Source organism: Meles meles, chromosome 3 (genome assembly GCF_922984935.1).
Source record: "Meles meles chromosome 3, mMelMel3.1 paternal haplotype, whole genome shotgun sequence".
Lineage (NCBI taxonomy): Eukaryota > Metazoa > Chordata > Mammalia > Carnivora > Mustelidae > Meles > Meles meles.
Window position 1 is genome coordinate 173,276,853 of NC_060068.1, and position 15,746 is coordinate 173,292,598.

The 15,746-nt window shown below is 39.3% G+C and overlaps 1 protein-coding gene across 1 annotated transcript in view; it reads left to right on the forward strand.

The window, feature by feature from the left end:
- The window catches only part of DNAH5 (dynein axonemal heavy chain 5), a 273,433-nt gene that overhangs the window by 157,573 nt on the left and 100,114 nt on the right, over nucleotides 1–15,746 (forward strand). Inside the window, exons 42-47 of the mRNA XM_046001046.1 lie at nucleotides 1,349–1,495; nucleotides 3,881–4,122; nucleotides 7,320–7,496; nucleotides 7,896–8,097; nucleotides 9,590–9,732; nucleotides 10,474–10,608. Coding sequence (XP_045857002.1) covers nucleotides 1,349–1,495; nucleotides 3,881–4,122; nucleotides 7,320–7,496; nucleotides 7,896–8,097; nucleotides 9,590–9,732; nucleotides 10,474–10,608 — 1,046 coding nt within the window. The remainder of the gene's footprint in view (nucleotides 1–1,348; nucleotides 1,496–3,880; nucleotides 4,123–7,319; nucleotides 7,497–7,895; nucleotides 8,098–9,589; nucleotides 9,733–10,473; nucleotides 10,609–15,746) is intronic.

Below are 15,746 nucleotides of genomic sequence, written 5' to 3' on the forward strand. Positions count from 1 at the left end.
CCTGGGATCAAGTCCCACATCCAGCTCATCTCCTTGCTCATCAGGGAGCCTGCTTCTCTCTCTCCCTCTGCCTTTCCCCTGCTTGTGTACTTTCTCCCCCTCTCTGTCAAATAAATAAATAGAAATCTTTAAAAAAATAAAAAAAGGAGAACTATGGTTTAATTTTCTAAATAGGTTTAAATATTTTTAATTTTTTATTTTTTAAAAGATTTTATTTATTTATTTGACAGAGAGAGAGAGAGAGAGATCACAAGTAGGCAGAGAGGCAGGCAGAGAGAGGGAAGCAGGCTCCCTGCTGAGCAGAGAGCCTGATGTGGAACTCGATCCCAGGACTCTGAGACCATGACCTGAGCCGAAAGCAGAGGCTTAACCCATTGAGACACCCAGTGACCCTGGTTTTAATATTTTTTAAAGATTTATTTGTTTATTTAAGAGAGGAAGAGCGAGGATGAGAGAGTGAGAGAGCAGGGTAGGGGGCAGGAGATGAGGATGGAGCAGAGGGAGAGAAGCAGACTTCCCGCTGAGCGGGTAACCCCACAGAGCTCATGTTGGACTTGATCTCCTGACCCTGACATCATGATCTGAGCTGAAATCAAGAGCTGAGCACTTAACTGGCTGAGCCACCCAGGTGTCCCAGTTTTAAAGGGTTTTTAACACCTTTTTCAGAGTGCCTGGGTATGTATGCTTGCCTGTGTCCATCAGTTTTTCACACAATATGTAATATTTTAGCATCCATTTTTATGATTTTGTACTTTAAACCTTATTCTTCACCTTTCTGCTTATTAACCACAGTCCCTTATGTACAGCTGGTGCATTCAGAGTGGTTTTAGGGTTTGAAGGATCAAAGACATTTTTCTGAGGTCGGCCACAAAGAAGAAGTCCTCAATTCTTGCAGGATTAGTTTAATGGACTTTTTCCAAATGAACAAGAATACATCTCAGCAAATCGAAGCCAGTAATGGAGAGAATGAGACATCTTCTGGGTGACATTTCCGGGACCAGTCTTAATCTGGTATACCATAAATCAGAAGATTTCTGAGCTGTGAAATTTGAAAGATTTCCAGGTCATATTAATTTATTCATTAGTACCAATGTGGTATCTTTCCCCCCTTATGTTTCCTGAAATTTTCTTCTACAGAAGGATAAAAACAAAATTATGTTAGTCCATAAAATATGACAGTGTTAATTATGATAACTTGGCATGCAGTAAGACATATATTCTCCGTGTAATTTTGCCTTTTTCGTATTTTGAACACCCACTGATGGTACATTGCAAATTAGTTCAGTGTTACCTAACGATGGTTCACTCTACATGTGAGTCGTTTAAAATCTGGATTTACTTGGTACAGATTGTGGAAAGCCACACCGGGAACTGAGGATGAATCCCAAAGCGATTACGGCCCCACAGATGTTTGGTCGGCTTGATGTGGCCACGAACGACTGGACTGATGGAATATTTTCAACCCTTTGGAGGAAAACACTGAGGGCTAAGAAAGGTAGAAGATGAAGTATTATTTTTGACATGTCCTTCTAAATAAAATCCTTGGTGCCTATTTAGAATTAGTAGAACATGTTCTCCATATAATATCTGAGCCAAGACTAAGGAGTCCTAAATCAGTATATTTGATTAAGGTATTTAAAATCCCCCATCTCCCACTTTTTTCCTTTGTTGTTGTTACAAAGGGAATTATTTCCCTTTTGAATAAATATTTCTGTTTCCCTGTGGTATCTTAGAATAAAAGAGAAAGAAAAAGCTGTTAAGGAAAATTGATGGTGTTGAATAAAGTGATTTTACTACAACTATTTCACTGAATCTTTTAAAAATGTTACTTTTATTTAAGTTCAGGTTATTTTTAGAAGACTGATTCTCCTATAAAATCACAGGAGGAAATGGTCTTCTTTGGGAAGAAGATTACGTATACCAAAAATGAAGTTTATATTGAACTAAGAAATTATTCTGTTTAGTTATACCCTGGTGTTTGGTTGTCCTGTGAACCAACTTGTTAAGGGCTATTGGTTCACTCTAAATTTATGCTTATTTATGGAGTCTGGAAATTCAGCCCCTTGTTCCTGGAATATAAGCTCAGACGGAAGAGGTGACATTAACTCTGCTCCCATCATGCTTCCTCACTCCCGAATAAGGAGGAGAAAGGCATAGGGAATGCACTTGAAGAGAGAAAGAAGGATCCAGGAGAAGGACAAGACACTGGGCCTATTTCTTCAGGAGTCTTTTTTGGAACACTTTCTACTGATAAATCTTTAATGTGGTGACATCCAAGTTCTCAGGGAATGGAGCTCATCAACCTAAAATCAGTTGTAGAAGAGACGTGAAAACTTGGGGTTTCAAAAGTGTGTTCATATTTGGAATTATTGCTTTACTGGAAATCAAATTTTGTTTCTGACCTAGTTTCAATAGTCCTGTGTAAACAGAGACCCAGTGTCCAGTACTCCCAAGAATGGGAGCTCAGAGAGGTGGCTTCTTCCCTTCCTAAAAGGGGCAACATGCTTTTTCTAAGTGACCTTGGTGTTTAGATCATCATTTTACTTAAATTCAAGTCAAATGAGCATAATGAAGATTTTCAAAGCAGTTGATTTGACATTGAATATATTATAGGTATTACACAGTAAATAAAAACTAGAGTCGCAAACTTGGTCATGGTGTCAATAAAGAGAAACTAGAGATTAGATGATTAAGAGGAACTATTAAGCAAAATACCTCAATTTATCATGGCCTTGTGGTCGACCATTCTGCTGCTGCTTGTCACTTTCTTTATTTCCAAATATCTCCATACATGACTCCCATTAGCTTTTGTCCCCAGTGGTCCTCCAAAATGACTCTTTCAAGGCCACTCAGATATAAATGGTCAGTTCTCAGGCTAGTCTGGCTCTCATAGTACTTGGCATGGTTGATCACTCCCCTTCTTGAAACTCTTCCCTTGCTTGGCTTCAGGGAAACTTTACCTGTTGGCTCTGCTTCTACTTCTGCCTCCTGAGCGGTCTGCCAGGGAGAGAAGCCAGCAAAGGAGATACTACCAGGAGTCTGAACATCGACATGGCTTTGTCCTCAGACCTCCTGTTTCTGTCTACTTTTACTATCCCCCAAAAAACATACCCAGTCTATGGTTTTAAATGCCATCTCTAAGCTGGTGGCTTCTACATGTTCATCTTCAACCCTGACCTCTCCCTTGGACCTCTAGCTCAATGACACTATGGGATGTCTGTGGGACTTCTCCAATGTAAGACAAGCAAGCAAGAGTTGATTCTGTGGTTCTGCCAGTCCTTCTGACTGTACTCACATTCTATTCCTTCATCTCTTCTTGCTTACTACGTTCAACTTCTTGCTCTTCCTGGGACACCCTGTGCTTACACTCACTTTGAGACCTTTGCACTTGCTATTCCTACTACCTGGAAGATTCTACCTCTAGATCTGTCCATCAGTTCATTCTCCTGAAATATTTTATTGACTACCTTATCTAAAGCAATGCCCCATCCTCTTATCCTTCTTAATTTTTCTTATCTTGCATATTTCTTTGCTTATTGGTTTGATTATCATCTCTATCCCTTAGAATGTAAGCCTTGTGAAAGCAAGACATTGTCTTATTTACCACGATATCCCCAGACTCTAGAACAGTGCTGATTATAGAACATGCTCAATGAATATTTGTTCAATAAACAAATGACTGTTTGCTTTGATTATGTGCTTTAACAATCGGTATATAAAGAACTGGAAAAGTCCTATGGGATAAAATAAGATAATCATGTCTATCAAAGTTTAATGACAATTACATCAAGTTATAGTACTTCTTCAGGTATAATAGTTATGGGTCTACGTATATATGTGTATGTATGCTTTCCCCCCCACCTTTGGTGGAATATTGTAGGCGAGCATATCTGGATAGTTCTTGATGGTCCAGTTGATGCCATTTGGATTGAAAATCTGAATTCTGTTTTGGATGATAACAAAACTCTAACCCTTGCCAATGGCGATCGGATTCCCATGGCTCCCAACTGCAAGATCATTTTTGAACCCCATAACATTGACAATGCTTCACCTGCTACTGTCTCAAGAAATGGAATGGTTTTCATGAGTTCGTCTATCCTCGATTGGAGTCCTATTCTTGAGGTATGAGTGGAGTCTGTCTTTTGTGCTCTTAGAGTAGAAAACGGATCTTTAGCATTCGTGTAGAGCGCGTTCCTATAGAGTGCGTGCTAATTTTTTCTGCAGACCTGTGGTGTTGTTGCCTCTCATCGCTGTTTTTTGTGGCAGCTCCTTGCCTGCTCCAGGACGTTGGAACCCTGACTGTCCCTTACAGCTTCCTTAAGCGTTCTGGTGTCTGCAGGGATCTTCTCATCTCTGTAGACCTGTGATTTCCACTGTGGGTCATGGAGTAATTGCCAGCCATCACTGAATCAATAATCCCGCCAAACTGTGAATAAGTAAAATTTAATTTGATCACTTTGGGACTTCATGACATTTTAAAAAATACTCAGTCATGTAAAGTTTGGGAGCGATCATTTTAGATATCAGCTTGAAGAAAACAATTTATTGAAATTCCATCTAAGGGAAAAATTACATACAAGCAACTTCTTTGAGATCTAGTAGTCATTGGTTTTAGGTTTGTTCTTGGAAATAGTATTTTGGATAATATCTTCAGTTCATGAAAAGGTATATTATTTTCTTATCACTAATACATTCTAGAGTATATTGATTATAATCAGATTATAGTTAAATGCCTAGCACACTTAGATATTTTACTAAGTAAATGTTATAAGGCAAAATGTTTATTAGATAAGCCAGATGTGAAATCTTTTTTGACATTGTTGGTGAAATTTATTATTTTATTTACACATTTTTTTGAAGAAGATTTCGATTGAAAACTTACAAAATATAATTTAATTAAGTAGATGTTTGCTTTATATTGTCATTGTTTTGTGCTTCTCTTTCTCTATGAATATATACTAGCTTTTAATAATATCTTCTCAGAATTTACAGAAACCTGGGTTGCAAAATGGTTTAGGTTTCGTAAAATGTGAAGATATGAGAAAAGAGGGAATTATAGGGAAAAATGATACTCATATATAATTGGATATGTCACTAAATATGCTTCTAAAGATTTCAGATTTCACAATCAAATTATCTGCCCATTAAGGAGAATACAGGGCAAGGGCTCTGAACCCTGGCTTTGCAAGAATAATCATCATCGACATTCTTTAAAATACAAATGAAGGGGTCATACCCCAGTCTACCAAATTAGAATCTCAGAGTGGGGGAATGTGGTGGGGGGAGGTTCAGGAATTGGTTTGTTTTTGCTTTTTTTTTTTTTTTTTTTTTAAAGATTTTATTTATTTATTTGACAGATAGAGATCACAAGTAGGGAGAGAGGCAGGCAGAGAGAGAGAGAGAGGAGGAAGCAGGCTCCCTGCCAAGCAGAGAGCCCGACGCGGGGCTCGATCCCAGGACCCCGGGATCATGACCTGAGCGAAAGGCAGAGGCTTCAACCCACTGAGCCACTCAGGCGCCCCTTGTTTTTGCTTTTGTTTTTAAAAGCACCATAATAGGTCCAGATTTGGTAACTACAGCTACAGCAGCAAGCTCCAAGTAGAAAAGTATTTCTGTGATTTGCCCCAAGTACTTCACATTCACAAAGGCTTTTAAAGAATGCTTTTATGTGAGTAGCTAATGAATATTTAGACTTTGATATTTATGAAATAAGCTTCTATTATGTTCTATGTTGAGGCTGAATAAGGTTCCTACATTAAAGCTACACTTACTGGGGGCACCTGGGTGGTTCAGTGGGTTGAACCTGTGCCTTTGGCTCAGGTCATGATCTCAGGGTCCTGGGATAGAGCCCCACGTCGGGCTCTCAGCTCAGCCGGGAGTCTGTTTCCCCCTCCCTGCCTGCCTCTCTGCCTACTTGTGATCTCCGTCTGTCAAATAAATAAGATCTTTAAAAAAAAAAAAGCTACACTTACTGAAGTTTTGTTTTTTTTTTTAAAGTGGGTTCCATACCCAGCATGGAGCCCAACATGGGACTTGAACTCACATCCCTGAGATCAAAACCTGAGCTGAGATCAACAGTAGGACACTCAACTGACCGAGTCACCCACGTGCCCCTTACCTAATTTTTTATATGTACTTATTTATTTATATATTTATTTTTTGTGGCTCCAATTTTGAAAGTTTATTTTGCTTTTTTTTTTTTTTTTTTGGTGAAGTGTTCAACGATTCATTATTGGCTTATAACCCAGTGCTCACCTTAAATAACGCAGTTTCTTTTCACGAACACTTAGCAAGAGGCAAGACTGACAAAGAATCAGACTGGAAGTATTGAGAGCCGTTCGAGGCAGCTCTGAGGAAGTTGTTAGAGGTAGATGGGTGGGAATCTGTCTGCTCCTGGGAGCCAAGCTGATTACTTGACCCTGTGCTATGACATAGTTTTTGGTTCCATCAACTTGAAAGTGCTACTTTCTGTTTTTGTGGCTGTGGCACCCTGGTAAATTCATGAATTGATGAGTAATTTGGAATCAACATTTTATTGTTTCTGTGTCTAAGAACGAGCCAATCTCTTGAGGCTGAAGGAACTTGCCTCAGCTTCAGAGAGTATTTTGTGTCAGTAGTATTTTGTTAGAAATCACACACACCTTTCTAATAGTGTATTCACTAAATGACTAATTTCTCCATTTTCTGGAATATTCTTGGATATTTTTCTACACTGGTTATTAAGTTAGAAGACATGAAAGGAAACAACTAACTTGATAAATCCTTCTCCCCATTTAAAACAATGTGGGTGTGGATTTCCTTTGTTCTTTTATTCCTTTTTCTTTTCTTAAATTATTTCCCTATAAATGCCTCCATATTTTGTTCTAGAATATTTTCTTTTTTCTTTTTTTTTTTTTTTTTTATTTTTATTTGTTTATTTACAGCATAACAGTGTTTGTTCTAGAATATTTTAATTAAGAGCTTAAGACTTTTTCTCCCTCTCCACCTAAGCACACGTATAGGGAGGTAACAGAACGTGTGTGTCTGAATGTTGGCCTTGGCACCCACCAGCTGTGGGATCCTGGATGCATTACTTCAACTCTTTGGGCCTTGGTTTTCCCATCTGTAAAAAGAAGATAAGAATAACGCCTACTTCATAGCGTTATCTTGAGCATTAAACAATTTAATGAATGAAAGCTTGGCTAGCGAGGCCTGACATCCTGTATGCACTATTATAATTAACTACCATTTAAAAAATTATTGTTCCATTATTTTTCCAAAATGGACATTCTCTTGGTGTGCTAGTAAGTTTATTAATGCATTCATCTGTAAACGAACAGGGTTTCCTTAAGAAACGTTCGCCTCAAGAAGCTGAAATTCTTCGTCAGCTCTACAGCAAGTCTTTTCCTGACCTCTATCGCTTCAGTATCCAGAACTTAGAGTACAAGATGGAGATCCTTGAGGCTTTTGTAATCATGCAGAGCATTAACATGCTTCAAGGGCTCATCCCTCCAAAGGTAAATTGTTCAACTTTCTAGAAGTTTCTCTCTTAGAACCATGTTGTACAGAGAGTACAATATTTGAAATTGGCTCTGTTAGACCCGTGATTGTTTTAAACATGCACATGCATCTTTTGCATTTTTCTCATCTCTTTTTTCACTTAGGAAGCCATTACTCTGTAATTTAGTGGCAAGTTCACTGTCATCTAATAAGCATCCCGATTTATTTTGGAGACTGGCTTGGTATTCCTGGAGATCCATTTTGTATTTGTTCCCAGTTGCATGCATCTTTCCCTTGTTCTTATCTTGGGGAAAACCGTTGTCCATTTTACATATTTGTTATTTTCATTGAAACCTCAGAGTAAAATATTAGTTGGAGAATCAAGCATTAAAACAAAATGTTTCTTTCATGCTCAGGAGCAAGGCGTAGAGGTTACCCCCGAGCACATGGGGAGACTGTACGTCTTCTCCCTGATGTGGAGCATCGGCGCCTTGCTGGAGCCAGAGGGCCGGCGCCGGGTGGAGCACTGGCTGCGCTCTCAGGAAGGGCTGACCTTGGATTTGCCACCTCTGCAGGGGACGGAGGACACCATGTTTGACTACTACGTCTCATCCACTGGTGAGGGTCCTTGCTTCCATGGCCTCATACACAGCACATGGGAACAGTTTTTTTTTCCACTGGCTAATATTTACATAAATTTTATTTTTCTAAATGGCAGTTAAAATACTTGGCTGTAAAATTAAAATGGAAGTTTTCATGTGTGAAGAAACCTAATTGTTTCTTTTTTGAAATTGTATTTCACTTGTGTTCCAAATGCAGATCTTCCCCTTGTTAAGTATATCGCTTACTGAACTTTCAATGAAGTAAAAACAAACTGGTGGCCCAGTGGGTTAAGCATCTGCCTCTTGATTTCAGCTCAGGTCATGATCTCAGGGTCCTGGGATCCAGCCACTAGCTCACTCCTTGCTCAGCGGGAAGTCTGCTTGAGGACTCTGTCTCTCCCTATCCCTCTGTCCTATCCCCCCACTCATACTAACTCTCTCTTTCTAAAATGAATAAATCAATCTAAAAAAAAAACAAATTAGAGAAATATCTCTAAATCAGATCTGTTTCAGTCATGTAATGATCAGCAGTTATATGAAAATTACAAAATGTGGAGTATATTTTTACCAAATATGTGCCTTCATCTACACATGCATATCTACATATCTATCTGCATATTCTTCTAGTTTATTTAATGTGCCTACATATATATAAAGTACATACTACTAAGTATATATATACACACACACACGCACCTATACACATACACACACATACACACTATATATATATCTTGTATTTTTGGTTTATAATTAAGAAAGTGTATAATGTAAAAAAACAAAAAAGTGTATAATGTGGGGCACCTGGGTGGCTCAGTCATTAAGTGTCTGCCTTTGGGTCAGGTCATGATCCCAGGAACCTGTTCCGCAGGGAGCCTCTCTCTCCCTCTCCCACTCCCCCGGCTTGTGTTCCCTCTCTTGGTGTCTCCCTCTCTGTCAAATAAATAAAATCTTTTAAAAAAATGTAATGAGGGGTGCCTGGGTGGCTCAGTGGGTTAAGCCTCTTCCTTTGGGTTGGGTCATGGTTCCAGGGTCCTGGGATTGAGCCCCACATTGGGCTCTCCGCTCAGCGGGGAGCCTGCTTCCTCCTCTCTCTGCCTGCCTCTCTGCTTCCTTGTGATCTCTGTCTGTCAAATAAATAAATAAATTCTTTTAAAAAAATGTAATGAAAACTTGTGAGATTAGGTATTTTTAAATGGCTTTAGGTACATACTGCTATCACTGCATTCTTCATTTTTATATAGACATTATTAAAGCCTGACATATTTAAAAAGAAAATTCCAGGGTGCTTCTTAATATTTCCTAACAAGACCACTTTGGAATTGTTCCTTGGGAAATTTTGACTTGGCTAACACATTTAACTACCACTTAGATCTATGGTTTTAATGATCTTCATTTCATGGAGAGTTTTTGAAACCTTCATGAGACGCCAGGGACGTCTGCCGGTTCCAGGTCAGAACTCAGGTGTTCGCAGGCATGAAAACGTACGTGTTCTCTGCTCATCTCAGGTGAGTGGAGGTACTGGAGCGCGTGTACTGAGGAGTACGTGTATCCGCCTGACGCCAGCCCGGAATATGGCTCCATCCTGGTGCCCAATGTTGACAACGTGAGGACCGACTTTCTAATTAAAACCATCGCCAAACAGGGCAAGGTGCGGCTCCTTAACTTCCACTGACAGTAGCATATTTTAAAATGTCTTTTGAAAACACCAGGCCTCTCGCCTTAATCTTGGAATGTTTGGTTTGCTGTTCGAGTAAGTGCAAGTATTACCCAAATTAGTATATTCTTTTATTATTCTCCAGTAACAGTGTTAAGAGTGGAGTAGTTCCGGCGCATGATCAAGTCATTATTTCTCACATACTAGTTGAGAGAAAGCCAGCTTTGACCTGTTTTTTCCAAGGAGAAATCCTTCTCTTCTGACGACTGTGTTAGTTTGCTGGGGCCGCCATAGCAAAGCACCACAGGCTGAAGGGTTTAAACAACAGGCATTCCTTCCCCCCCCCAGTGCTGGAGGTCGGGAGTCCAAGATGGAAGGTGCCGACAGGTTTGATTTCTGCTGTGGCCTCTGTCCTTGGCTTACAGGTGTCTGTCTTCCCACTGTGTCCTATACTCTTTACCTGTGTGACTCCCTCCGTGCTGTTTCTTTGTGTATGTGTATCCAGATTTCCTCCTCTTCCACGGATCCCAGTTAGACTGAACGAGGGCCCACCCGAATGGCCTCATTGTCGCCTGATCATCTCTTAGAAGATCCTGTTTCCAAATACAGTTAAATTCTGAAGTACTGGGTGTTAGGGCCTCAACATGGGGATTTGGGGCGTTGGGGGGAGCCCACAGTTGAGCTCATACTCATCGTATTGCATTCCTTGAATTTCTTTTTCAATGTCTCTTTTAGGCTGTGCTGCTGATTGGTGAACAAGGAACAGCCAAAACAGTCATTATCAAAGGATTTATGTCGAAGTACGATTCTGAAAGTCACATGGTCAAGAGTCTGAATTTTTCTTCTGCAACCACCCCATTGATGTTTCAGGTACTGGCTCTTTGGTGTCACCATGAAGACCAAATGTGTGATCAGCTGTGGCAGCTCAGCTCTCCGCACTATTCTGCGCGTGCCCGTGAGCTTCATCTGCACTTTCCCGGTGGTGATAAATCCCCTGCGTATACCTTCCACTATTCACCTGCAGCAGAATATCTCCCTCGTCGGATTATACTGTATAATCGTATATTGTGGAGACATAAGAAGCTTATCTAGGGTGTTAATAGTCTCAGTAGTGTTTAAAATATCTAGCAAAGCCTGTGAACATGTAAAATCCCAAACTGAAAGGAATATCATTTATTCCTGCATCCAAACCTGCATGCTCTCCCTACTACCTGCTTTTCTGTGGGCGTTAGTATTATTCTAGGCTTTAGGCTAGACACATGGGTCATCTTTGATGGGTCTCTCTTGAATCAAGGGCTGTTGGTGTGGCTAAAGAAATACTTTCCGTATCTCCTTTCTTCTCTTCGTTCTCCCTGTGAACCTCTGCATAATTCACATCCTCATGGTCCACACCAGGGAAGTCGCCTAGAAAGACCGCCAGCTGGTCCAGTCTATTTCTCTTCCAGTCTTGCTTTCATTCCTCTTCCAATCTCTGGTTCTGGTATTTCCAATTCATCTTGTTGTTCCCTGACTGAACATTTGACAAAGACTCCTATCAGTATTGCAGGAATAAATCTCAAGAGTTATTGTATTGACAATTTTAACCTATCATATCATTGGGGAGTAACAGAAAAAAATTCCCGCAGATTTCCTTTGCTTTTGTCAATGGAACTGCCAAGAATGACCTGGGTTTGCCATGGTGGTCTGGTTGTTTTCTCTTATTTCCAAGTTGTCTAAGACCCTTCTGACTCTGGGGAGGGAATCCTGTGTGTGCTCTCATGCTTCAATTGTTTTCAAATCATCTCTCATATCTGCTAGAACATTAATAACACATTTATAAAAAGGACACATTTCATAACATTGAAAATGGAAGGGACATTTTTAGGAGAATGCCAACCCAAAGAACTTGGCTCTTGTCTAACTTTGTTGTTCTTTAGTTGTTGGAATTAAAATATCAAAGAGCTGTGAAAATTGTTGACGGCGTGGCTAAATCATGACTTTGTATCGCTTAATGTAATTGGTGACTGCGGAGTGCCAAAAAGCTAAGACCATTGATTAAGTTTCTAAATAAGACTGTCAACTATATTATGCTCCTCTGTTAGAGATGGAATTTCCAATACCGGCTGGCCTTCTAGCAGATGAATGCCATTGACAGTGTGGTGATGGGAAGGAAGGTGTGAATGGAAGGTCAGCCGCAGATTGCAAAGACTCAGCTGTGGTATTTTTTCGTTTGGGGAATAGCACATTAAATTACCCTAAGCTGGCAGGATGCTAACATTTTACACATTTCTTTGTTACTAACATTAGCCACTTTCCCTCAATATCGTTTTACATTAAAAGAACTTTTGTTAGTTTTACTTTAGGAGAACATCCTCTTAAGGTTATAATTTTAACTTTATCGGTCAATGCAGGTTTTAAAACCTTAAATCAAAGTGTGACTTTTTTTCCCCCCACTATGTGGGGTAATTATCTAGCTCTTCACGTTTCTTGAGACTGGATTATGTCTTTAGCATTGTAATGCAATCCTGGCAATAACTGCCTGGACCTACTAAAGACTTCACAGGTGAGGGGTTCAGCCCCCACAAGCCTTCTCTCACTTCAGATATCTGTCCCGCGTCTGCGTTTCCAGGCCACCAGCACTTCTGAAGAACTGGCTAGAAATTCAGGGATTCCTATGACTTGCGGTTTCCATAATTCACCAGAGTGACTCTCAGAATTTAGGAAAGTGCTGTGTTAATGATTATGGTTTTATTATAAAAGATATGAATCAGGATGAGGCAAAAGAAGAGACACAGCAAGTCAGTGGTTGGCAGGGTCCCAACTGTAACCATTCTGTGTCCTCAGAATGCATTGTTCTCCAGGCCCATCAGTGTGTATCCCCAACCAGGAAGCTCACCTGAACCACAATCTCCAGAGTTTTTACTGGGTTTCATTACATAGGCATGATTGATTGAATCATTGGCCATGTGACTGAACTCAGTCCCCAAGTCCCCTCCCTTCCTAAAAGGTCAGCCAATAGCACGTGGTTCAAATTCCCAAACCCCCAATCACTTGGTTGGTCCTTCTGGCAAGAGTAGTCTGAGAAACCCGCCATGAATAACAAAGAAAATCCTGTTACTTAGGAAATTGGCTGGTGTTTAAAGGCTCCCTCCTGGGAACCGTGGTCAAAGACCAGCCAAATTATTTAGTGTATAACAAGACCTTGTCACTGTATTTTTATTAGTAACTCTGGTATTGTTTACTCCATTAAGGTGGTGAAATCTGTAGGCTGTATCTCTTTAACATGAGACATTTATTAATTTCCTGGAAAAAGGTATATTTTATGTAGAAAGCAACTTGTTTGTTGATATAAAAACTCATAAACTAATAAATTTCTAGAAGTCATACCACATTGAAAGATAATAATTAGGACAATAATAAAGCAGGCTTTCAAAACACAAACATCTGTGTTCTTTAGGATCCCATTATCTGATTCGCAAGTACATTAGCCCTGTTCCCTTCTACGTGGTGTGAAGGGGGCATTGACAGTTCTGCTCGGAAGCATCGTATGATCGTGTACTGTTTCGTGCCTCTTTGGACTGCTGAGTAGCCAAGCTTTCTACTAAGCTAGACTCATTAATTTTAGAGAGCTTCCAATTAGCCAAACTGCTGGAATTAACTTTCTCGCTGTAGCTTTCAGCCGTTCATGCTGGGGTGAGTTCTGATAGAGACGAGCATTTGTCTCGAGATCTCCCACTTATCCGGATCCAAATGAAACTGAGATTGTAGATGGGAAGACAGATACTGGGCGTCCCAGCATGTCTGTGGGACCGTGATGGCCTATAGTCCAGTCAAGGCCACACGTCTGTTTTTTGACAGTTGTTTTCATTCGGGTTTCTTTTGTTTATCCACGGGGTCACGTTCACATCTTTCATCAGTAGGATGACTGACTGTATGTCCCCTTTTCTCTGGGAAAATCTAGCTTACTTCCATTGTCTTGGACTAATAATGGCATCCCCGTCACTATCAAAAGTGAGTAGTTTGGGCAAAAATTGTACGGTCGCCTTATTGTTTTGGATGAGGGAATTCAATTGGTCTTTTAAGAGAGAGATCTTAATTTTTTCCATAACAAATATCATTTTAAGGGTTTTTCCTCCTATTTTTGAAAGTAATCTATACATATCTTTAAAAATGTGAACAATACAGAAAGGTAAGAAGAAAGTTTCTTTACAGAATTTCTGAAAAGATTTCTTTTCTAAAAATAATCTTAAAGTGTTTTGAATAAAACGATTTTATAAATTGTTGCATAGCAATAGGTTTTGTTTTTAAAAAATGAGAATCATAGAGCCTCGAAAGAAATTCCACATTTTTTTTTCTTAGAACCACTTCTCCCAATGAAATCTTTTTTTTTTTTTAATATTTTATTTATTTATTTGACAGAGAGGTCACAAGTAGGCAGAGAGGCAGGCAGAGAAAGAGGGAGAAACAGGCTCCCCACTGAGCAGAGAGCCCGATGTGGGGCTCGATCCCAGGACCCTGAGATCATGACCTGAGCCGAAGGCAGAGACTTAAACCACTGAGCCACCCAAGCTCCCCTCCCAATGAAATCTTATGCAGAAGACTAAGCTATAGAACAGATAACCACAGATTTGCTTTGATGGCATTGAAGCTAGGCTCCTGAAATCCTTCCCAGCTTTATCCTTGCTTCCTTCAGAGGCCCCTATGATTGCACAGATTTCTTTTGACTCCTTAGAGCATTATTTGAAGACTAGTTTCCAAAGAAGGATCACAAGAGATTATACGTGAAATTATTTTTCCAGGGTAAAGTTCTCTAAAAATATCAGGTTCTACTGTTACTGTTATTGCAGTCAGGTGGAGGGAGATCAAGTACTTCTTGGTGTTCACACGGTTAGCTGGTACCAGACCCTGGCGAGAAACCGGGTTCCCATATGTTTTACTGTGCTTTTCCAGTTTACCCCTATGTCTCCTTCCAATGGCTGTCCTTTATCCACATTAATATTTAAAAAACAGTGATTTATCACTTAGTGCTCTTGTTTTATTTTTAGCTTCTATTTATGTGTTATTGTATTTTCATGTTGTTTTAGATATTTTATTTTTTTTAACAACATGCTGTTGAGCATTTTAAACTTTATTAATGGAAGACTGTTTTCATTTGGTTTTAGTAACTTATAATACAAGGGGAAGATCTTACTTAGGCAGTAGATGTCTTAATAAAGTACACAAGCTCTCAGTTTTTATCTTTTAGCTAAATAGCAGATATACAGAAGCCTAAAATTGAGCATACTTTATTTTTATTTATTTATTAAAGAGCAGATGGAAACCTTTATTATTCTCAGAGTTCTAAGGTATTGTAAACATGAAATAAAAACAGGGTGCTATAAAAAAAAAAGCATAGAATACCAAAGAGAAGTTACACAAATGTCCAGTATTTTCTTATAATATCTTTTTAGCTTACTTTTTACATTTGTATCTTAAAATATTTCAATTTAATTGGGTGTAATATGTATGAAAATGATTTAAATGCTGATATATGGAGATACCTAAAATAATAATAAAATACCTTTCATCTTTGTAATGCATAAGCTCATCGAATGCTTTCACATATATCATTTATGGATAATACTCTCTTGTGCATACACACACACACACACACACATAAGTATTTGTTATTTAAATATCTTTATATGCACTCCCACTTGTGACCATGCAGGTTATACAGATCTGTGATATGTCTTATTCACAGAGATAGTGGTGTGAATGGTAAACCCAAAAACTGGGCAGTGTACAACCTCCACAACTGCACGTGGCCCGTCAATATCCCTTCCAATGCAATGTTCCTCCTTCTGTGTGGTTAGGGAAACAGACATATATACAATCAAGTATAACTGATGTGATAAATGTTAGTTATGGTGTAGAGTCCAGAGGGGGAAAACAGTAGTTCCTTTAGAGGATTACAGAAATCAATGTAATGAAAGAGTTGACATTACTTGAAGAAATTCCATATTTTTATTATACCAATATGATATATT